Source organism: Colius striatus, chromosome 4 (assembly GCF_028858725.1).
Source record: "Colius striatus isolate bColStr4 chromosome 4, bColStr4.1.hap1, whole genome shotgun sequence".
NCBI lineage: Eukaryota > Metazoa > Chordata > Aves > Coliiformes > Coliidae > Colius > Colius striatus.
The window spans coordinates 71,089,826-71,114,829 of NC_084762.1; the positions used below are offsets into that span (position 1 = coordinate 71,089,826).

The 25,004-nt window shown below is 38.9% G+C and overlaps 1 protein-coding gene across 3 annotated transcripts in view; it reads left to right on the top strand.

Annotated features, from left to right (window-relative positions):
• Nucleotides 1–2,054: 2,054 nt before the first annotated feature.
• DECR1 (2,4-dienoyl-CoA reductase 1) overlaps nucleotides 2,055–25,004 on the top strand; it is a 30,181-nt gene continuing 7,231 nt past the window's right edge. For 2 of the 3 annotated variants that reach the window (XR_009818635.1, XR_009818634.1), the window contains exons 1-10: nucleotides 2,055–2,163; nucleotides 6,674–6,876; nucleotides 7,813–7,870; nucleotides 8,016–8,102; nucleotides 10,473–10,620; nucleotides 13,684–13,783; nucleotides 15,027–15,099; nucleotides 17,080–17,226; nucleotides 17,531–17,593; nucleotides 17,690–17,751. Coding sequence is in view for 1 of the 3 variants with exons in the window: in XM_061995287.1 (XP_061851271.1) it covers nucleotides 2,089–2,163; nucleotides 6,674–6,876; nucleotides 7,813–7,870; nucleotides 8,016–8,102; nucleotides 10,473–10,620; nucleotides 13,684–13,783; nucleotides 15,027–15,099; nucleotides 17,080–17,226; nucleotides 17,531–17,593; nucleotides 17,690–17,749 (1,014 nt within the window). In the remaining 2 variants the exon portion in view is untranslated. Of the gene's footprint in view, nucleotides 2,164–6,673; nucleotides 6,877–7,812; nucleotides 7,871–8,015; nucleotides 8,103–10,472; nucleotides 10,621–13,683; nucleotides 13,784–15,026; nucleotides 15,100–17,079; nucleotides 17,227–17,530; nucleotides 17,594–17,689; nucleotides 17,883–25,004 lie in introns of those variants that run through there. The other variant, XM_061995287.1, reaches the window with a different exon arrangement.

A 25,004-nucleotide genomic window follows, 5' to 3' on the forward strand; every position in this document is an offset into this window, starting at 1 on the left:
TTCTTTAGTTCAATTTACTCTTATCTCTTTGCAAACTTTAATCACATGTATCAGATTTCTAGTCATTTTTTTTTTTGACAAATTATGTGTACCTATTTATTATAATCCAAATTAAAGTTAACTTGAGGCCAGACTAGTACTTTTTCTGTCTATAAGGTTAATTCCACATCCTGTCAATTATCTTCTTTGTCTCTCTGAATGGAACAACTCTCAATGACATGTTAATATCAACTCAAAATTATATCTTGAACAAATATTAGAAAATAATGACATGCACTACCCACATTTTTCCTTAACTTGGGATTTCCTCACACATATAACACTAGAGGGGAGGGTACAACCTTTCACACTCACACACACTGGGTATCAAAAACAGTGAGGATAGCAGAAGGGAGGGTGCAGAGATGGGCTCTGTAGGCACCTTCAGTTAAATTACTCACAATTGCTGCAGCTAAAATTCCTGCTCAAAGTTTTCATATTTGCTCTCGACCATTTCCAATTACATACATTACATACCAGTAATTCACTTTTCTTGATCACTCAAGTTACACAGTGGCCACCAATTATTACCATATTCAACTAATTGCTTTTGAGTGAGCCTCTTGAACCTCCGAACTCCTTCCAGTGCCTCAGAATACGCCCTAAAGGTGATCCCCTTAAAAGCCCTGCTCGGATGATTGACCAGAACTCATCACAAAATATACATTTTACACAACCAAATCAGTCACTGTTATGAGAAAGAGAGAGAAGAGGTGGAAAAAAAAATGAGGGAGGTGAGTGTGCACAATCTCATGTGAGTTAGCTCACTTTTAGTAATGCAGTAATGCCCTAATAAATCCTGGGGATTGTGCTCAGCACTCACCTGATCAAGGAACTGGAGGTTCTCCCAGAAAAGAACCTTCAGTGGACGCTGAAGCCCTCTTGTGAATCCATGGAACATCAGCTGCAGGGTCCCATCTGGGTCACCAGAAACTGTTACCGAAAACCAGTTCAGAAGAAACTCTCTAACGCTTACTTTAGTATCAGAAAGCAGTGTGACTTTATTCGGAGCCGGGTGCATGGGGGATGAAGGAACACTCCTGATGTACTTTACAGGAAAATAAAACTACCCAGCTCACTGTTACGCATGCAGTGCAAGGGGACATTCAACGGGATTTGGGTGGAGAGTTGAGGGACATAGTCATGTATATTCAGCATGCCCTCCTTTTAACTCATTATCATATTTAGGGGTGTCAAAAGGAGTGTTAACTCTAAGACTAATTTCGTGGTTAATTAAGCAATTATCTCACTTTGGGCACTTGCTGTTTGCTCAGTCTCACGGTTTATGCCACTTTTAAGGCTCCTTCCCTTGGCTACTTTTCATGGCTCCCATTCACAGGTGTCTGTGCAACACACAAGCAGGTATACCTTTAACCCTTTTCTTGTGATTTTCTCATCATCGATCACTCAAAGTCCAAATCATGCTTATGTGAAGAACAGTATTAAATGAGGAGGGGTCTCTAGGAATCCCTGGAAATACAGGAACCTAGCGTCACCTCTACAGCTGTTACAATTTCTCATGTTACCTAGATTTTTCTTTTAAAAAATCCCGTATTTTCTGAGCTTTAAACCTGATGACTTACTTGAATGCAGAGATTAGATGCTTTACTAGTTCAGTTAAGCTATTCTTAAACTAAGTGACTAAGCCGTAGGATTTTAATTCTATTGCCTCTGAACTCCCATAGCTGTGTGTACTCGGCTTCCCCTCAATTCTTAATTTAAAAGTTGATGGTATAGACCCATCAATAGATTTGTTGTCTTTCACGCCAAGTTCTGTAACTTGGAACTCGAGTACCCGGGGTGGTAGCGGTGGCTGGCGAGGCGGCCCTGAGGCGGGGGCAGCCGGCAGGGCCGCGCCCCTGAGGCTGACGGAGCCCTCATTTTCTGGTGCAGCGACAGGACGGCGACCCGCAGTGCAGCCTACCTGCCCGCCCGCCTGCGGACCGCGGCGTAGTCCAACAGCCGTACCGCCTCCCGCCGCGGGGCGGGCGCTGGCCCCGGCCCCGGATCAGGCGCGCTGCCCGGCCTCGCCGCCCGCAGCGGGGGAAGATGGCGGCGGTCGTGCGGCTGGGGCAGCGCAGAGTCCGCGGCGGTGCCGTGGCCTACTTCTCTGGTACCGGGCGGGTAAGGCGCTGTCCGCGCAGGCGGGGCCGAGGGCAGTCGGATGGCGCCTCGGCGGTGCTCCGCGGCCCGCGCTCCACCGGGGCTGTGCGGGCGCCCATGTTCCGTCAGAAGGCACGGCAGGATTGTGCGGACGGGGCCGCCCGCCCGTCTCACGGGGTCCTCTCCGCAGCTGCTGGAAAAGCCCTCTCGCTGTCGCCGATGCGGTGTCGAGAGGCGACGTAGGCTTGAGCAGTGGGGCTGCGGCTGCTGCGGTTCGGGGAAGCGGCCAAGGCGTCCCCTGAGGGTGGGGACGGCCCCCAGTTCTCACCTCCCGGCGGACCCGCGGTGGGGCCCTCACAGATGTGCGGCCAGTGCTCCGCGGGACATGTTCCCCTGGCCCTCCGCAGGGCAGTGCCCGCTTCTCCCTATTTCAGCACAGCCTGTGGAGGCATGGGTATCGCCTTTTGATCCCGATAGCAGAGTTAGGCATTGCTATTTAGGTGAAAGGGCTTCAGTGTTGCCGTCCAGGCAGTGCTATGGCTGATTCGTGTAGGTGTTGCTGAAGGCCATTTCTAGCGAGTTATGCCCAGGAACAGTGCTGCTTCCCAGTGACTGCCTCTGTGCTACTGAGAGGGACTTATGCAGTAATTTCTTGATTTGACTTCCATTCTCTGGGAGGGGGTTGTTTCTTGGTTTGTCCATGTTTTTTGTTTGATTTTGTGTTTATTTAGTTGGTTTTTTTTTTTTAATTACACCTGAGGTTTAATTTAAAAACTTGAGCTTACATAGTGGAATGATTAAATGAAATGAATCATCTTGTGCAAGCTAGTAATGAGGCAATAGTGGTGTGGTGCCAGATGCCCACAGAGTTGTTCTATCACTCCCTAGCCAAAACAGGACAGGGGAGAGAGAAATATTATGAGAGATTTCTGAGTCGAGATAAGGGCAGGGACATCACTCAGCAATTAGCATCACGGGCAAAACGAACTCAGCTTGGGGAGAAAAGGTTTGACTTAAAACAATCAGAGCAGGGAAATGAGAAATAAAACCAAATCTTAAAACGTCTCCCTCAATCACCCCATCTTCCTAGGACTCTCCTTCCTTCTCCCCCAGGGGTGCAGAGGGTGGGGGATGAGGGTTACGGTCAGTTCATTACTTCAGTGACTTTGCCACTTCTGCTTCTCAGGGAGAGGCCTCCTCATCCATCCCACTGCTACGCTGTGGGGTCCCTTCCACAGTAGATAGTCTTCCATGAACTTCTCCAGCGTGGCTCCTTCCTATGGGCTACAGTTCCTCACCAACCACTCTGGCATAGGGCCTCCCACAGGAGTAGCTCTTTACACCCTGCCCCAGCATGGGTCATCCACCAGGAGAACAGTCCTTCAGGGACAGACTGCTCCAGTGTGACCTTCACAGTATCACAAGTCCTGACAGCAAACCTGCTCTGGCAAGGGCTCCTCCCTCCTCACAGGCTCCCAGGTTCTGCAAGGAACTTGCTGCAGGGTGTCACAGCTTCCTTCAGGCATGCACCTGCTCCGGCATAGGGTCCTCCACGGGCTGCGAGTGGATCTCTGCTCCCTGGTGGCCTCTGTGGACTGCAGGGGCACAGCTACCTCACCATGGTCCTCACCACAGGTCACAGGGGAGTCTCTCTTCCAGGGCCTAAGCTCCTCCTCCCCCTCTTTATCCACCGACCTTGATGTTACTGGAGGTGTTTTCACATTCTCACTCCCTGTTGCTGCTGCAGTTTAGCAACTGTGCAGCAACTTCTTCACCTTCCGAAATATGTTATTCACAGAGGTGTTACCTCAATCACTAATTGACTCAGCTTTGGTCCATCTTAGAATTGACTGGTAATGGCTCTGTCAGTTACAGGGGAAGCTTCTGGCAGATATTTGTTTAGAGAAGCCACCCCTGCAGCCCCCCAGCTACCAAAACCTGTCCCAGACAAAACCAGTACAGTCTCATGAAAAAAACCTGCTGAGTTACACCAACTTTACTGGGTGTCAGGAGGGTGGAGCTCAATGATGTTCTCAATGATAGGACAAGGGGCAATGGATATAAGCTGGAACATAAGAGGTTACAAAGAAATACAAGGAAGAATTTCTTAACTGTGGTGGTGATGGAGCACTGGAACAGGCTGCCCAGATGGGTTGTGGAGTCTCCTCTAGGGACATTCAAAACCCACCTGGACAAGTTCCTGTGTTACCTACTATAGGTGGTCCTACTCTAGCAGGGGGATTGCACTGGGTGATCTTTTGAGGTCCCTTCCAGCCCTTGAGATTCTGTGATTAGTCTTGGTGTAGTCTTTCTGCCTGCTCTAGCCTGCTTCCTCATCTTACTACCCTAAGCAGGAGCAAAGCTACTTGCATGGTTTATGTAGTGGAGAGCAAGAAGTGTGGGCTGTGTCTGTCAGTAACAGAGCACCTGATCAGGAAGACTCAGCACTGTGTAAGGATTATCTCTGTCTCCTTATATAGGAGGAAGAGAGAATCCAAATGTTGTCTTGACTTATAATCTCTGCCATGAGTTGAAGTTCTCCAGAGGGAGCTGTTCTCTCCCTGCATATTTGAAGAGAGATGAAATAAGTCGGGGACTGCTAAAAAAGACTGGAAAGAGACTCTTCACAGTCTCCTTTCCTGGAGGCTTAATAGTGTTCTGGTGCTCCATGAAAGTATACTGTTTTTTTCAGAATTGAAAATTTTTTAGAATCATCAATATTTTACAGACATTTGGTGGCAGATTGGGTCTGTAGCATTTAATTATTTCAGGAAGGTTTTGTGGCATTCTTTGTATTTTCTATTTGGTCTGTTTGTGCTCTTTAGAACTATCTTTGTGTTATTTTTTCTTTTGTGAGAAACCATTGCACTTAGCTGAGGAGCCCCAAGTTCCAGAAAGAATCCCTGAATTAATGCATTTAATATAAATGCTGTAGCACCTGCTGCCCTGTGTTACTTTCTTTCTGATGTGATCATTCTAGCTTTAGTTTGATATATACTTTTTTCAGTTTTGTACTTAACATCTCCACTCTTTGCAGAGTTTTTGTTTCATCGTTTCTCTGGAACATGAGCTCTGTTCAGTTGGCAGTGTAACTCCCGTGATTATTCTCTCACCTATGTTACTTACATGCAAATGTATTATCCCACAGAAGATTCACGTACACACTTTCTCAGGCCGACTTTTAAGCTCTGTGAAACCCCAGTCTCTGTCCATTATAGCTATGGCATCTGTAGATTATTCATCTACCACTAAAAATGCTGTCTCTTAATTTTAGTGTTAAAAATGTGAGTTAGCAAATAGAACAACAAGTTCTAAGATTTTCATTATTTCAAAATAACCTTTCTTTTTCATGCCAATATGTTTAATAGTTGTATGTTAATGCCACCGTACAGGACCATTCAGCCTTCTTCCCTAAAGTTAGACTAGATTTTTTGTATTCAAATAAGCACATTAAAGGCTCAAGTATTATTTACTATTAAAGAAAATATAGATGACTTACATTCTTCTCTTTTTTCCCTCACAAAAAATAAAGAGAATCTATTTTTTTCATGCTTAAAAGTTTTTGCAGCTTCAGATTATGGTAACTTTTGTATTCTAAATAATTTGACAATTTCTGAAGTATTACTGTAACGCTACTGTGTAATGGTGCATTTTATTCACTATTTATTTAGGTTGGGGCTTCAGTTAGTTTAGTATTTTAGGATGCTAGGAATATCCCTTTGTCTATTTCTTCTGTGAGTTTCTTGGTGACATCCTCATTGTATTAATGGGATCTTATTGACATTTAATAGTGAATTTTCTTCTGTTTTCATATGTGTTTTTAAATGTGCAGCAACCATGCGTCTTTTTACAAGGACCAGCTCACCAAGGACTAATTTATTGTAACTGGTATTTCTACTGTGACAGTGTAGTACCAGTAACCACATTTTGCACAGTTTTGTCTGGTAGATGGCATTGGCTTGCTTAGCAGCTCTAGTAATGTTTGGGAAAGGTCTCCTGGAGTTTGATTCTACCCCATTCTCCGGTACGGGAGAATGTTCTGTTGGCTACAGTAGTAAAGGATCAAAGCCTTGAAGTTAGTCCTGAAGCTTTTGAATTTGTAGATATATACACATATAGTCTCAAAATCATATGAATTTGTTAGGGCTAAGCTCCTTTTGCATGAAGTACAGTACATGCACAAACTTGAAACCCAGATCTTGCTGGGAGTCTGCATGTAGTTGATAACAGTTTTTTCCACACACCTTAGTAATTGTGACAGACATAAGAATAACTAACTTTCAGAAGAACACAAATTGTGATTATAATGTTTTTACAGTAGATCTCTAGTTGGAGTCGATGTCTTAACCCAGGCGCTCTCCTGGTCCAGTATTAGCATTTACGTGAAGGTCTGTGTATTTTGTATAATACAATTTAACAATTCTAAAGTTCAGCTTATAATAAGGCAGTTAGGATTGTTACCTCCACTGTCATAAGACTATCTGATCTTGTGTAATAGAAAAAATTAACTTTCCTCTTTCTTTTCTTTCAGTTTTTCAGCCGTGGGCCAAATGTGCTACATCAAGACAGCAGTGCACCACAAGCTGCCTTCTTTTCACCTCTGCAGAAAGTGATGTTGCCGCCAAATAGCTTTCAAGGGAAAGTGGCCTTTGTAACTGGTGGAGGTACTGGGATTGGTAAAGCGATGACAACAGCTTTGTCCAGTCTAGGTGCCAAGTGTGTTATAGCAAGCCGGTAAATACTAATGAAGACATTTTAGACTTTTCATTTAGTGTTGAAAGCTGAATAGATCTGTTTTCTTCATCATAATGGATCTTGTTTTCTTCTTCATAAAATTGATACACTTACTCTGAGTACACTTTTAAATTATAATGTCATATTATAAATACCTGATCCATCAAGAAGTGTCTAATGGTGTAACCAGTGGTAGTGAGAAATGAGCTAAAATGTGTTTCCATGAAATGTGGCAGCAAAATGAACAACTCAGAGTACTAGATGTAAATTCAGCTACAGAGAACACAAAATTGAAATGGCTGTTGTTGAACATTTTGAGTATTATTGCAGGTGTTCTTGATACTGATTTGAGTCGCAGTAAAGCCATTCCTCTTAATTCTTGTGATTGAAAAAACAATCCTGTTTTTCCTTTAACAAAGTTCCTTATACAGATGTCTTAAGTAGCACTACAGTAAAGGCTAGAAAAACAATCTGTTTTTTAATCAGAATAAATAAAAATGTTGTGGTATTTATCCAAATAGTGTTTTAGATAATTTAGTTTTAAATCTGAATATGCGTGTTTCTTCTAAAATATTACTAGAGTAGTAGCCAAAGCTGAAGTTTGTTATGGTTATGTGTTCAGAATGAAAATAGTTTTTCTAGCTTCTTGTCTTTCATTAGTTTAACATAGTCTCTTATTGTAGTCACTGCTGAGTTGTTTTGAAGAACCAGTAACCAGAAATTGCTTAGATTTAAATAGTTTTCTTCCAGAAACTTAGTGAGTAAATACAGTTTTTATCTTAAATCTCAATTTTCACGAAAATCAGCAAGACCTATTAAATGGTATTTTAAGGTTTAGCTCATATTTGCTCAGAAAAAAAAAAATCACTGGATTTTATTAATTTAATTCTATGTGCATTTAATTTAAAGTTATTGACATTTTATAACTACTTTTAGGAAACTTGATGTTTTGAAAGGAACGGCAGAAGAAATTTCTTCTAAAACAGGGAATAAGGTAAATTTTTACAGAATTGTGAACAAGTTACTTATATTTCAAATATTTATAGGATTTTGGTGTGTTTATGTAGTTCTGTGAGTTTATTTAATTTATGAGTGATACAGTTTTGAAGTCTTACAGCTGCCTTTCCATTACTATATAGGTTCATACCATCCAGTGTGATGTGAGAGATCCAGTTTCAGTTAAGAATGCTGTTGCTGAAGTACTCCAAGTGGCAGGACATCCTGATGTAAGTGTTCTAGCCAGAGGAAAGAACTTCAGTCTTCATTACTGAAAGTACCCTGCGTAGTAGATATGAAGAAAATTAGTACAATAGAAAATGGAATCTGAAGAAATACCAGACAAAAAGAGGCTCCACTTCAAGATAAAGCTTAATGTTCTCAGTTCAGATTGGTCACTATATTCCTGTAGTTCTTAAAATACTTTGTGGCCAAATAGACAAAACATTGTTGTCCTTACTCTAACAGTTTCTACATAAATGGTGTGACAATTATAATAGGATACTTTTAATTAATTGAGCAAACAGAGTATTGCCCTTCAGTCCTCCTGAAGAGATGACTTACTTGTGTTGGTACCAAATTAGACTGGTCGCATATTGACAGAGTGTTTTACAAATTAGAAATGGAAGTAATCATAAATCTCTTCTTTGGCCCTTGCTTAGCTTATTAAAATACACAAAAAAGATTCCAACTTGAAAACCAAGTTCTTAGAAAATCAAGAAGGAAATCTTCAGTCATGCTAAGAATTTGGTTTTTAATAGTTTGGCACAAAATACAGAGCTCTTTGCATCTAACTGCTGCTTTGAGAAGGGTGGTCTGGTGGAGTCTGCACAGTGATAGGCACCAAACTTTGATCTGTCGTGAGACAAACAACTCAGATTCTGCTAGCTGACAGAAAGTGTGCTGAGGGTGTTAATACTGATGTAAAGGATAGTGGGATTTAAACTGTTCAGATTTAAAACTGTCATCTGTGTATGGTAGACACTGCATTCAGCAATAGCTTCTTATAGTAATGGGAGAGAACCTACTGAATTTGAAACGTGTCAAAAAGTGGATAAACTGTTTCTCGCAGCTGTATGCTGTAACACTGCTGTAAAATAAGACAGCTCACTGCTGATTTGTAGACAAGATACTCTGGATATTATTTTGATTTCTGATTACTACAGTTTTTGACCAAAGCACATCACAATTGACAAGTTTGAAAGGTGTGGAGAGAGGGAGGAGACTTCTTCCTATGTATTACGTTTGTAGTACGTCAGTAATGTTCTGAATAAATACTTCCCGTGACTTGTTCTGTACAAACATTTTCTTTCTTCTAATCTCACGTATTTTTGTGTTTACTGCAGAGTAAGTTGACTATTCAGTTCTTTTTGTCTGGTTTTTCTCTTAGTGACAGATGTGGCGTATAAGTTTATGAATACTGCAAGCATGGGTATCACTGCCACTGTGCATGTGAGGTGAGATTTCAAAGACAGAAGTTAATGGCAAAATCATATTCCTTGTAGCTTTTGTTTTGTTCATTCCATCCCAAGAGTATTACTCCCAGTTGGAAAGCAATCATTCTTTTGACACATGGATTATTTTGGTAGTCACATAGATCTGCATACCTCAAAGACTGTATCATGCCATCCTTAGTTCTTCACTGTATTTTTTCAGTGATTCAAGTAACCTCCTCAGTTATCTTGAGATGTTGATTGTTTTTTTCCCTTCAGTTTGCCGTATATATGTATCAGTTACATCTGTTGTTTTATGTTAATGCAGTGTGTGCTGTGTTTTGTTTTGTTACCGGAAGTTCTAATGCCTTAATTTGCTTCAGGACAAAAACTTTGGTTTATGTGCAGACCTATGTGAATCTAAGTGCCATTCCATAAGTAATGCACCATTTTATTGCTTCAGCACATTAAGTTATTATTAAGTACAGGTGATCTGGCCACATAAATTTTGATTTTAAAAATACTTATGTGATGTTTATTCCCCTTAAAAAATATATCTGACTTGCTAGCTTGAAGGCTGAGCAGATGGTTTATCAAAGGTGTCCTCTGCCTAATTATTGTTTTAGAAAGGCAATAAGTGATGGATATATATCTATTCAAAAAACATTTTGTACTAGTTGCTTGCAGTTCACTGAATCCTAATGTTCTCTGTCCCAGCTGATTAGATTTCCTATAACAGTCAGCTAATCCAGACTTTAGTCATCAGGTTACCTGAACTTCTTTTGCTTTTATTCCCATGTATCCATTACATTAAATATGATATATGACCTTGGAACTTGGTGGGGACAAACTTTTCTGTTACAAAGCACTTGAGACACTATGAAAGTAGTAGCTTAAGTCACCATCTACATTTAGGCTTATTCAATACTAGACCAGTTACAACAGCAGTTTAGAAATACAGCTTGTTTTCTGTTAGTGATACATGCTGCAGATATCAACATTTCTGATGGATTATTTTCTCTCTTCTCCCCATCCCCTCCAATATCTGATGAGCATGTATTTACTTTTCTACCTGGAAACATTAAGAAGTTCCTTGTAAATTCTTTGCTTTTATCTCAGGAAGAATTATTTTTAGTTAACTCATATGTTTTCCTTCATGTATTTCAGGTTGTGATAAACAATGCAGCTGGAAACTTTATTTCCCCTTCTGAAAGGCTTTCTGCTAATGCTTGGAAAACAATAACTGATATTGTGCTTAACGGTACTGCTTTTGTAACTCTGGAAGTTGGAAAGGAGCTCATCAAAGTACAAAAAGGTATCTTAAGATAAATGGTAACTAAGCATTGAGATGTGTTATCACTTGCTTTCCTTGCCTTACTATTATTATAGCTATCTTTGAGAGTTTGAAAAGAAACACTTTTTAATATTCTACATCTTTGCTAGAAAGAAACTTCATTTTCAATGAAACTGTATTTAAATACTACACAGTAGAACTAGATAGCAATTACTTCATTTTAGAATCTACCCTTAAAGTTGGACCCAGAGGCCACAAGATTTGATATAAAAATGTGATTAGAGGATTTGTACTGGTTGTAAAAGGCTTTTATTTTTTTTCTGTTTTAAATAAGGGTTTACTTAAAATGGATGCTGCTGCTTGTTTTGAGTCTTCTACATCTCTGTTGGTTTCACTGACCAACTGAACATATGACATTTAGTTTGATGAACAACAAGTCAGGATATCGCTTTGAATTTTCCTCCTACACTTAAATAAATAAGACTCACAGTTGTGCCATTTGACTAATAGCACTAGATTAAATTACCTTTGAGGCAATTTGAAAAAGAAATTAAAAATTAAAATCAGTGTCAGGTTGAGTTTTATCCCCTAGGTGTAACTCTTAGTTCTAGACTATGTAGGATTTTAATCCAGTATTTTGGATTTACCTGAAAAATGTGATAGTTCTTTGATACACAATTTAGCCAAAGATTTACTCAACCAGATTATTGTCTTTAAGGGAAAGATAATGTATACCCTTCCATGTTATAGCATAGATTATATACACAAACAACTGCTTTCATTTTATATTGTCTTCTAGATATGACTTGAAAAATACTGAGCTTTTTTATCAGAGTAGCATTGTTTCAAGTAGCATTTCAAAGCAATGAAGTATATTAGGGTTTTCCCTGTGCCCTCACTTCTGAATCTTGTTTTCTGTGTTGAAATAATCCTTTTGTATTTGCATTGTATTTTTCTGTACTCCTGAATTAGTTGAATTGCTTCAAAACTCCTCTCCAAAACATATTCAGTGGATTTATACTATTTAATGGTAACGACACAAAGTTAATGTTGTTTCAGTAAGCCTCTAGCAGTTTTGATCAGTTGACAAAGTGTTTCTCACATACATTTTAGTAGCACATGACAAAATAATTTCCATCATTCTGCTCCTGGCATTCCCACATTAAAAACGCAGCCCCACTAAATCATTATTGCAAACTGTTGTAATAGTTTGCTTTGTGGCCTTGCAGGTAAATGTGGTGTCTCCCTATAGTAATGTGAAATATGGCTTTAAAATACCTTTATCTCTGCTGCTGTTGAATGAAAAACTATTTCCCTTGGTTCCACCCTCAAATTCTGCAAAATCCAGAAGCCGTTCACCTTCATGTTGTCTTTCTTCCTTTTGCTTTTATGCTTCCAAAATCTGTGAATTCCTTTTGCTGTTGCTTACACACCTTCTTTCTAGGGGATTCCATTTGTAAGTGACATTTTATATTTAAGGCTTTCTTTAAGACATGTTTTTGAAAGAAAATCAGGTGTACCTGTTTGTCCTCTCATTCTCCACCTTTTTCTTTGAACGTGCTTGGTTTTTAATGTTTGAATAAGACATTAGTTTCTGAAATAATGGAGCTGCTACCCAAGCAAGTATTTTAGAACACTGTGAGGATGCTATACATCTGACAGATAGAATACTGGTACATCCTTTAAGTCTGCAGCATGGCCTACATGAAACGTAATTTAGTAAATAATAACAATTATCTGCTTTTAGACTCCTAAGTTTGTACTAGTATGTAAAAGGGATTTGTAATCTGCTAATGCATTATTTATTTGTGCACTAAAGTTTTACAAAATGTGAGGAGTTAATTGGTTAAGTATTGTCCCTTATGTAGGCTTTAGAAATAAACAATCATATATAAAAGGAAGTGCACTTCAAACTTCAGAGCTGTGAATTTATCAGTAATTTTTGCTTCTTAGGTTCACCCAGCTTCCCTTTATTTAACCTCTTTTTAAGGTGTCCTACAGTTTAATTCTGCAAAATGTATAGCTAACAATCAGCTCTAGATAACTTCAAAGTTGTTGTGTGTTTTTTGCCTATGTTGATTTTTCTTTGCAAAATCTTTCACTGTAGTCTGTTTTTTTGTTTGTTTGTGATTCTCTTTAGTTTCTCTTGTGTAACATTGCTGTATTTTTTTTAACCGAGTCTCTACTGCATTGTCATATACATTCTGTGAGTAACATTGTTTTAGAAGTACCCTCTAGTAGATATTCTAATTAAATTATTTTTAAAATGCAGAAAGTAGAACAGTTATTTTAGTTACTGTGGCATAAGTGAATTGTCACCCGTGTCCTCCATTTCTCACAGTAAGTTCATACTAGTCATTGATCAGACAATTAGAATTTGCAGGCTTATATAAAAGAAATACTAAATAAGCAATTGCAGTTTCCATTAGTTTTTGCTAAATGTTATAAAATAGTACATATAAAATAAAGTGATCTTTTTATAAGGCATATTCTTTTGCTAATAATGGGAAAAAATTGTGCAGGTTAACTTTGTCATAAGCTCTACTGCAGAAAAAGCTTCTGAAAATTACTTGAACCTTTTTTTTCCTGCATAAACTTTAACTCCAGCCCTAAACTTGAGTAATTGTTAATGCTGGGGGTTTTTGGGGGGTTTTGTTTTGGGATTCTTTTCAGAGAGGAATTGATGAAATTAAGGCAAATTACCTGTTTAGCCCCTACTAGGCTAGGGTAGTTTCTGAGACGATACTGAGATCTTAGGCTTTGCATGGGTAAATTTATTATCAGTAGAAGTCTCATAATTTACACTTTTGGAGCTCAATCAATAAATATTTACACTTATATGGAATAACTTAAAACATTCATGGAAAACAGGGAATTGAAATAAAAAGGCTTAGAAGAAAGGCTTCCAAGACGAGATTTTAAAAAAATACATTTACAACACAGCATGAAATGGTACCCCTAACACTTGAGCTGCAGACTTCTATGTCACTGAGATTACTTTTACCTTCATTTCAGAGTTTGATCTTCATGCATTTCTTGTTTGGTTGGTGTGGGATTTTTTCTTAAATGTTTTAAAACTTCCAGGAGCAGCATTCCTGTCTATTACAACAATTTATGCAGAGAGTGGTTCAGGATTTGTGTTGCCAAGTGCCTCTGCCAAAGCTGGTGTAGAAGCAATGAGCAAGTGAGTAATTCAGCAAAATATGTGTCTATTAAAATAGTGTCTATTAAAACGGAGCTTGTTTGTATAGTCCTCCGGGTCCATTGTATTGTAAGAGAATCTTCCAGCCTCCAGTATCCTAGCGAGAAAATAATATGCTGACAGCTTTTTACAGAAGGAAGTATTAGCAGCTATTGTTATGATGATTTTTATCACAAGGACAAGATAAGGACAAGTGGAACTGCTTCTTTTGACAGTAGCAAGTTCTGAAGTTTCAATTACAGAGTTTAACAAATCAGATTCTAGGTCCTAGGCAAACCAGCTCTCAAAGACAGTTATTAGGGGATTTCTTTGAGGGCTGTAGTGCTTTCCACTTTCTTTTGTCTCAGGAAAAGATGTGTTTGTATTCAGGTGGCATATACTGTTGCCTCACCAATGTCGTTCCATAAATAAATGTGTTTCCCATTACGATTTTAAATTAAGGTCTGCAATTGTACTTAATTCTGAACAGCATTGTGTGATGTATCCATGTTGCTCACCAATGAAAAGGATTTCTATCATTACAAGCATAGGACAGCCCTTCATAGCAAATAGATGCTCTGATGCAATTTGGTAGGAGTAATTTAGTAGTTGTGACAGCTTTTTGGTAGCTAGTATTTGTTGTCTAGAAAAAAATTAAGGGAATGAGTGATGGTCTTGATTTCTGTCCTGTAGAACAGTACCTGAAGTGTGTCCTTTTCAGACCCAGCTAATTCATTTGCAGAAGTAGATGATGATCTATCTGAAGTATTGCATAAACAGACAGAATGTTGCCGTAAAGCAAAATTATTCCACTGGTCCCATTTTAGAATGTAACCTCTGTTTTGTGTTATTTCAAAACATCTAATGTGAGAGCTGTGTTGGAAATGTTAGAAATGTATACATGTGGGATAGTCTTAAATCACCAAAGAAAGATGGTGGCCTAACAATTGTTTGTTAAGGAGTTTAGGTGCCAAAATGATCTGTTTGATTAATGAGGGAGAAAGAATTACTCCTTAATATTACTTTATTTATGATACATCTATTAAATCAATATACCTGTTTGTAATTTTTTTTTCTTCTCAGAAATATTTCTTAAGAACAAAAAACCCCTTAAGTAGAAATGCCTGTTTCAGGAAAATTCTAGTATTTACTCATTTGATTCAGTTTTAAATATTTTGTTTTGCTGAATAGCATTATTCAAATACTGGGTTTAAAATATTGATGCATTTTGTTAATGAATTTTTAGGTCTCTTGCTGCTGAATGGGGTAGATATGGCATGAGATTCAATGTGATTCAACCAGGTCCAATAAAAACAAAGGTACATAGCATGAAATAAAACACAGCCTTAAATGTGCTTGATAGTGCAGACTTAAAGATAGTCTAATGTTTTCTATACTGTTAAATTCAAGTATGATTTCCTTGGTATTCAATACTGTGCTGGGATACTGAAAAGACTACCTCTCAATTCTTTTATAAAATAGAATGTCTTGAACTTTTGAAACCTACCACTGCTCCTACTGCACTAATATAAATGAAACTTTAAAAAAAAGTGTTTCAAAGGAACTAACAAAATCCTTAATGTGCATTCTTATCAACTGTACATACCTAGTTTGTTTGTTAAGTGAAGGGAGTTCTTACACTTGGTGGAGTAAAAGTATCTAACTCCTAATTTTTAAGGAAAACAACTCATAAGTTCCAAAATGACAGAATCTCTTTTAGATATGTGAGAACAGGATCTCATTAGTTTTTTTGAAAATCACAGAACTAGAAAGAGGAAAACTAAGTCAGCAAGGAAATGTGAAGCTTTGATATGAGTGAAAGCAAGACTGGAGGGTTTGAAGGAAGTTATCCAGACCAGCTGGAATGAGAAGAAAAAATAAAGCAGTCCTGCAAGAGGAGAGAGGAGGATCTGTTTCACATGGACTCAAAATAGTACAATTATGAGCAGTAACAGCTAACAGTAATATTACTACTACACGGAAAATGCTTCACACTGGATTTGCATTTTGGGGGGGGAGTAGAGGTGCAGGTGTTGCTTTTTGTTTTCTCCTTTTTTTAACTTGTGTCAATATTAGATGCTACACTGGACAGGTCAGTTCTACTCTGTTTGACTATAAGTTAAGTGGCAGTATAAGCAGGATCACAAGAATGTTGAAACAACATTACAGGATCAGACCAAAAGTCTTGCAGACGTTGTATCTGGTGGATTTTTAGGCCAGTGTAGAAGAAGAACATTTAATGACATTTCTTCTTTATGTCTCCATCCTCTGGCAGTCTGTGGCCCCTGTTTGATACAGTTGGTATCTCTTCATATTGTACTCATCCTGATGGATTTTATCTTCTAATAGTTTGTCCTGTTCTGTTTTGAATCCATATAAACTTTTGGCATCCACTGTGTCACATGGCAAGATCACTTTTTGGCAAGTTAAATGCTTTTAATTTCAATATTGCTACCTTCCATTAGTGCTTCTGATTTAAACTAATAGTGTATATTCCGTTTGAGATACTATGTACTCCGTTTGTCATACTGGTTCAAAGTTAAAATTTCCATGAAAGCATAAAAAGGCAGACTAGCTTTACTTCAAAAAGCACATTGCAAAATTGAGGCTTTCTGCCTTAGGGGCTACATCCAGGTCTTTAAAAAACACTGTTGTAAGTCATCATAGGAAGAGAAAAAAGCATCTGCAATACTGATAAGTGCTTAAACTGCCATTTAAAAACATGGCAATAGACTTAGATGGTATGAGTACAGCCATAATTATGTCAATTACAGTGTGCTTTAAATCAGAACCTCAGTAACTTAACATCAGTGCAATAAACACAGAACTAGTTTTGCCTGAGGAAGTTGCTTCCTTGTGGAGGAGCCAGGAGGTTCAAAAAAGCTCTATTTCTCACACCAATGTAAACTATTCAAATACTAATTTCTGTAATTTTCCTTCTCCTCTTCTCCCCTTGTTCCTCTTGTTTGTCCAAGCAGCAATTATTTCCTCAAGTATTTATCAATAGTTTTTGGGAAACAAAAGATTCTTAACCCCTTTTATTTTTCATCCATACATGGCGGGTGACTATCCCAAGCATGTTAAATTCTGGCTTGTGACCCTCAGCAGATGCTTATCAGTGCAACTTGGATAAGTTGTTTTCTGCTTCCTGCTTGCTTTTCATCCTGCTGACAAAGAGAGTGTAGACAGTTTGCTCACTAATGTCAAATTCTGTATTGATTATGAAGAGACAAATTTCCTTCAACCTTTATTTCTGGTGTAGTTATTTAGTTTTAAAAAATGATTCTCTTAATTCTCAGGGTGCTTTTAGCCGCCTTGATCCAACAGGCTCATTTGAGAAGAAAATGATTGAGAGGATTCCCTGTGGTCGCCTGGGAACTGTAGAAGAAATTGCAAACCTTGCTGCCTATCTGTGCAGTGACTATGCAAGCTGGATTAATGGAGCAGTGAGTTTTGATTGATACTGTTTATACAGTTAGCCTGTTGATGGTCTGAGTTTTGCTGATGTGTTTTAAAGCTGTGGTTTCAGAAATGAAGCAAAACCTGCTACTTTGAAATTCTTTACAAGCATTACTAACCTTTTAATTGTAATGCATTGCAGTTAATACCTTTAAAAAGAACCTGAAAGTTATTGACTTAATTTTGAGCGTGGGTTTTTCTGGTCTAAATCAATAAAAATTAACAGTTATTAACAAGGGAATGCTACAGAAAACCCACTATTATCAAATACACTGCTTATGCTTTTTCTAGGTTATTAGAATGGACGGTGGAGAATACGTTTCTATGGCAGGAGAATTCAATGATTTGAAGAAGGTATTCAATTCCTTACCTGCTATTTTACATGAAAAAAATACTTTGATGGACATTCATTACATGGAGTTTCAATAAAACACTCTTTTCTTTTATTAGGTTACCAAGGATCAGTGGGATGTGATGGAAGCAATGATTAGAAAAACAAAAGGCTCTTAAAAGTATGTAACTTTATGGTGGAGGTTTTTGGAAGTGAACCCCTACTTTTTCATGAATATTTAGTAATAACCAATTGTGACATAGCCTTCAAGATCTTTTGTATGCTAATTTCAATAAAATGTTTTGAAATTGCCATATAGCATGTATTTTTCCCACCTACGGTCTAATCTGTTGCCAATAGTGAGCACAATTGCTCACTGAAATTTTATTGTTCTTTTTAGATTATGCCTTTTACAGCCATGCTGTGGTCTACAGTTATTGCAAGGAATTTTTTGTTTCTCAGAGATATGTAAGTGTCTCAGGATTGTAATTCCAGTAGCATTTCAGGATTGTCAGAACTGAATATAATTGTTAATCTGAGGAAAAACTAAGAAACTAAGTCCTAATCTTCCCACTTGAGTAATCAAGTCCTAAACTTGCAAATAACACCATTTCAAGTTACTAAGCAGAACTGCAAACATTGAGATAAGAGGTAACTGCTATGGTTACTTACAAAATCTTGGAATAAATAACTATTTTGATCTCATCTTTTGCTGACATTTCCAGTCTGTTAATTATGCTGAACTTTTAGAATGGCATTTAAGGACTAGCAATAGCTTTCTAAGGAGCTTGCTCTTTGTCATGATTAAGTTAACGCTCTTGAAAATGAGGAACAGGAAGTCATTTGCTATCAATGTGTGTGACTAGGGGAATCTGTCCATAAAAAATAGTTTACTTAAAACTAGTAGAGGACATTGGTAAATTGAGACCTCATCAGTTGAGGTTCATGGAAATCCCTAGGTTTCATTTGCATTCATGGACTGGTACTAAAGAAACTTTTAAGGTGGGTGTTATCTCTGAATTTAGTCACTTTATTCACCACAGATTAAAAAAAACCCCACAATCAAAACCAAACAATGTTTATTGCTGCTTCCTTTTTAGTAGTATTATATTTTTCAGAGCAGGGAGTTGCCAGTTGATTGTCCCCCTGTGTTGGGGCCTGGGCTATAATGAACGTTATGGAGTCAGACAAAGATGAGGAAAGTTAGCAGTTCATCTTTGAATCGCCCTCGGCAGCTGAAAAAGAACAGAAAATAATACCTACGTGACAGCAAGCTTGAGAAAGGAGGAAACCGAAACTACAGACTCTAACAGACAAGGTCAAAGCAAGAAGACAGGATAGAGCATTAAACTAAGCATTGTTAGAAGACAGAATAGAGCATTCAATTAAGCATTGTGTGATCACATGTATGTGACTAACAAGTGTAACATATGTAACTAACAATAGTATAAAGTTAAGTAAAATGTAAGGTAAGTGGAACTTTTTGTGTTCCAGCTTCATCCCATTACCCCTTGTCCTGTTGCTAGCTGCTATAGAAAAAAGGGATGTCCTACCCTCCTGACACCCACCCTTTAGATATTTATAAATGTTAATAAGATCTCTCAGTCTCCTCCAGACTAAACAGCCCCATTTCCTGCAGCCTTTGCTCATATGAAAGATGTTCCATTCCCCTGATCATCTTGGTGGCCCTGTACTGGACTCTCTCCAGAAGTTCCCTGTCCCTCTTGAGCTGAGGAGCCCAGAACTGGACACAGGACTCCAGATGAGGCCTCACCAGGGCAAAGTAGAGGGGGAGAAGAACCTCCCTTGACCTGCTGGCCACACTCTTCTTGATGCACCCCAGGATGCCATTGGCCTTCTTGGCCACGAGGGCATATTGCTGGCTCATGCTTAGTTTATTATCAATCAGGACTCCCAGGTCTCTCTCTGCAGAGCTGCTCTCCAGCAGTTCAACCCCCAGCCTGTACTGGTGTGTGGAGTTCTTCCCAGATGTAGGACTCTGCACTTGTCCTTGTTGAACCTCATGAGGTTCCTCTCTGCCCAACTCTCAAGCCAGTCAAGTTCCTGCTGAATGGCAGCACATCCTTCTGGGGAATCAGCCAGTCCTCCCAGTTTGGTGTCATGAGCGAACTTGCTGAGGGTACACTCTGTCCCCTCATCCAGGTCATTGATGAAGATGTTGAACAAGACTGGCCCCAGAATGAAGAAGAACCCCTGCACCCCTGTGCTGCAAACAATAGATATCTTCTGGGCTGCAAACCAATGGATGGAATTCTTCAAAGAAATTAACAGGCTCTGGCCTTTACAGCCTGAAATCCATGCCTTTTTTTTTTTTCAGTTGTTCAACCTGAGCTCCAGACTTTCCACACATACAAGCATGAGCATAGCTGTTTGTGCTAGGAAATGGATACAGTGATTGAAGAGTCAAGAATGTAGAAGCAGTTAAATAATACCTTCTTTCAAATCCTGGCAGCATTCTTGTCACTTTTCCTACACTTTAGGCCATACTTATGTATGTCAACATCTGAGTCTGAAATCATTTGGTTGTCTTAATACTAAGCTGAAGCAGGCCCATAGTATTCTGCTGAAAGAGTAGACTATACTAATGCAGACTTCTTTGCGCTTTCAACTTTCTCGTGAGAGTGATGGTTCTCTAGGGCACTGAATAACATCTGTGCTTCTGATAAAAAAAACCAAATGGGTTTATCATAGGAGCCTTCAAGATGTCTCATGAACATAATGTAAAGCTTTTTTAAAACATCTTGGTGTTTGATAGGTCTACTGTCAAGATAAAATTCTGACATCGTATCCATGTCTTTTCCCTAAAAAGTGATATGAGAAGTTGGGCCCATGTATACTGTTCTTGTTTGTTGTCCTTTGCATATACTTACATTTTCAACTGTATGAGACAATTGCATATAAGGCTTGGAAAAAAACACTTGGAAAAAGCCTTTAAACACTTGAAAAACACACCATTTCAGGAAAAAAAGGTATGTTTGTGAGCTGTGGCACAATCAAGAATTTCTCTGTAGTTATTTAGTAGGAGATGAACTGTCCAGAAAAACTGTAGGGCTATGGGTGTGTAAGACGTCTACTATAGAGTAGTTTGTCATGTTGAAATACTGGACTGAGACTTGAAGATAACCACGTTCAGCTACCAGCATTGTCACAAACTTTCTGTGGCTTTAAGTTACTTCTGTAGGTGCACTTTGCAGCATTCTCTCAGGATCTGGTCATCTGAAGCAGACAGACTGATAGAAAGTGAATATCCTCGTTGAACACCAGTGGAAAAGATCAAGAAAAGGCCTCCTAGTTAGGTTCAAGTCTGTACTTGGCTTTGGGTGCTAGCAAGCACTCGAGTGCTGCAGACTCTAATCTGTTGCTCTTACCTGCTTATATAGTAATACCAACGATAATTTTTGGTTTTAATCTTGCATCGTTTTTAAAATAACCCTAAGTACTATTGTATTTCGTAGATACTGAAAGCAGAGGCTTTTTTTTTTTTTTTGGTGGGAGTATGACGAGATGGAAAAGGAAGGGCAGAGGAGAAAAGGTAGGGGAAAAGCCCAGTTTTGCACTCTCCAGCCCAGGGAACTTCTGGAGAGGGCCTGGTGCAGGGCCACCAAGGGAACTGGAGCGTCTTCCTTCTGAGGAAAGGCTGCGGGAACTGGGGCTGTTTAGTCTAGAGAAGAGGAGACTGAGTGGGGATTGCATTAATATTTACAAATATCTAAATGGTGGGTGTCAGGAGGTTGAGGCATCTATTTTCTGTTTTGTCCAGTGACAAGCCAAGGGGTAATGGGAATAAGCTGAAACACAAAAAGTTCATTTTAAACAGAAGGAGAAACTATTTTACTGTAAGGGTGACAGAGCCCTGGCACAGGCTGCCTGAGGAGGTTGTGGAGCCTCCTTCCTTGGAGGTCTTCAAAACCCACCTGTATGCCCTCCTGTGTGACCTGATCTAGGTGGCCCTGCTTTGGCAGGGGAGTTGGACTAGATGACCTCTAAAGATCCCTTCCAACCCCTACCATTCTATGATTCTGTGATTTTATGAAGTATTTCAGTAATAGGTATCATGGTGCTTAGATGTAATGCCTGCTGACATAGTAAATGGCAGAAATCCATTATGTGGCTTTAAGCAGACCTGCTGTTGTTTTTCACAATCACCACTATAATACTACTTTGCTTACGTATGTCTTTTGTTTAGACAGTAAACTTTTCAGAGCTCAGTTCAGGCATGTTTCTCTTCCATAGCAAATGACAAAGTACTTAAAGAATTTCAAGTTCTTTTGAAGTTTAAAATGAATATTTCTCTTGATTTAAAATGAAAACAGGGAATGATCCTTGGTTTTCCTTCATTACTTTACTCATCAGAGAGATTGAGGCATCTAGGAAAAACTTTAATTCATTGTGAACCTTCCATGAACTGAAGATATTTTCTGAACTGTCAGAGTTATTGGAACATGTCCTTTACGGGTGGGATTGTTTTTTGCTTTATTTGATAAGGTCAGAATATTGAAGGGAGGCCTCTCAAGTCTTGTCTTGTAAATAGACACTGGGTATTTATTCAGGAACAGAACATGTATCGCTTGCAGAAACAGATATTGCTTCTGAAGTGTATTCTACCTGTTTCTGGTCCATAGCTAAATTAATTATTAATTGTAAAGTGGCAATAAAACATTTTAAAAACATATATGATTCAACAATAGAACCAAGAAGCACATTTTTAATTAGCATCTCTAATAAGAATGGAGTCTGTTTTGTCTTACATGCACCAATGACATCCACTTCAAACTTGGGAAAAGGACAAGAGAAAGTAGCCACCCAGGCAGTGTCCAGCTTGGCTTAGCAATTCCCAGAGAACTTGTTGTAAATACCCACAAGAGTAAGACTGTCCTGAATGAGATATAAAATATCCCTGAATCCCAAGTGGTGCCCCATCCATAAGCTTGCTCTGCAGCTATGTATTGTACACACATACCACAGGCTGACACAAAGCATGGTCCTCACAGTTACTTTATTCCAAACATGGCAAAAGTGGTAGGAGACAGCATCTGCACCAGGCATGTTCTCATATGCTGACATATTTGCATGAAGTTGTTACCTTCCTGACCCTGCTTCATCTTGCAGAGAGGCACAAGGTAAAGGTGGACATAAAAATAGTATTGCTTTGTTGCACAGTAGTTTTATCAAGTTGGAGGGACAAGGGAGTGAAGGAATGAGAGAAAGCGATGGTATACATTGGAGATCATAAAAGGAGTCAGTAGGGTTTCAGAATAAGTTTCATAGATCACAAGGAAAACTTCATGGGGTCTAAATATCTTTTTAAAAATGACTTTGGCATGACCTGTCACTCAAAGGTGTTAACGCTTCCATGAACTCATCTGACAGACACACACACAGAGGAGGATTCATTGTCTGTTTCCAACTGAAAAGTACATCCTGTCTGCTTGATTAAATCTTGTAATTATCCTTTTAATTTCACTTAATGATTTGCTGTCACCTGTCTGTTAAAATTTCTTAGATAATTCTATGCTGTAAAAGTGGTATTGTATTATAGTAGAGGCTTATAAACAAATGATAAAAATCATTTAAGATTGCAAATGAAAGAAATTAGTTGTACTACCTCTACACTATGATATGAGAACTTCTGTCAGTCTTTGATTCTCTTGTTTTTGGGAATTCCCTTCTCTTGACTGTTTCAACTACTCTTTAAGAGTATTGCTATTATCTACCAAATTGGGAATCTGCTTTACACCCAGAAGATGAGACTGTTTGAGGGAACTGTGGTTTCCTATTGCTATACACTGTCTTCCAAGTTCATTGACACATGAACTGTCTATTTATCTTTCATTTTTTTTCCATGTGCTGATAACAAGTAAGTAAAGACACTGAATTGCAAAGGAATTTGTGTCTTTATCGAACTCCATGGAACATCTGTAGTAGCTGCTAAACACACTTAATACACAGTAAAATAAAATGATCTTTATGATTTTTGTGCATTGGCTTGCTTTTAATTGGTACAGAACAACTGTTGATTTCAGAGGGATTTGGGGCCATGCATATTTGGGTGCCTGAATATGGATTCTGAGCTTCCTTACAGGCACAAGAAGAAGGTAAGGATTTCAGTATGCCCCCACAGCCAGTGATTATAACCATGATTACAATGAGAGCTTAGTATAAATGCACAAGATACCAAATGGAAATTAATCAGAAAAAGCAAACATTGTCTAATGAAACAAAGATGTAATCCCAGTTTAAGTGGAGTTGAGCAGCAGTGTGTGCGTGTTTTGTGAGGCAACGTTCATTTTACGTAAAAGCGCTGCTGATTGTCAGCATCCTGATCTGTCTTTGACATTTGCACATGGAATATGCCATTGAGAAATTTCATAAGCTTGTGTAGGTAATCTTTTCAAAGATGCACAGCTAAATTGTAACCAGGGAGGATTAGAGTGGTGCGATGATACTACGCAGGAACTGTTCAGGATAGAACAATGCAGCGGTGAATGAAAGCCAAGTCACCTGCTTCAAGGCCAGTGTTCAATCCTGATTAAGTCATTGGTGAAAATTATCATACAAGCATAGAATGGTTTGGGTTGGAAGGGAGGTTAAAGACCACCTAATTCCAACTCCACTGCTACGGGCAGGGATGCTTTCCCCTACACCAAGTTGCTCAAAGCCCCATCCCACCTGGCTTTGAACACTCCAGGGGTAGGGCATCCACCACCTCTCTGAGCAACTTGTTCACCACCGTCACGGTGAAGAGTTTCTTCCTAATACCTAATCTAAATATACCCTCTTTAATTTTAAAGCCATTAACCATATTTTCTTTCGCTGCATGCCCTTGGATAAAGTCCCTTTCTATCTTTCTCTTAGGCCCCTGTAAGGCACTGGAAAGCTGCTATAAGATCTCCCCACAGCCTTCTCTTCTCCAGGCTGAACAACCTCAACTCTCTCAACCTGTCCTCATAGGACAGGGGTTACATCCCTCCAATAATCCTTGTGTCCAACAGCTTCGTGTCCTTATGTTGGGGACCCCGGGAGTACTCTAGGGGGGGTCTCATGAGTGGAGTAGAGGAGGAGAATCCCCTCCTTTGACCTGCTGCCCACTCTGCTTTTGATGCAGATGAGGCCCCTGAGGTGCACCAGTGGACTGCCATAGGCACAGTTTGAAGCAAGCACTCGCTCTGCCTCACCTAGTACTGTTAAGCTTTATGTCTGCACTGCATTTATGGTGCCAAAGGTTTTTAAGGGCCTATTAGTTACTGCTCTTTTTTCTGTCTTTCAGTATTAATAAAAGTTTGCTGTTTTGTACTTTAATAGATGATCAAATTCTTTGATTTGAATACCAAGCACTGTGTTATATTTTAATCTGTATATATTTAAACTAGAATGGGATAAAATTTTTTACACCATACTTTGTAATTTGTAGGA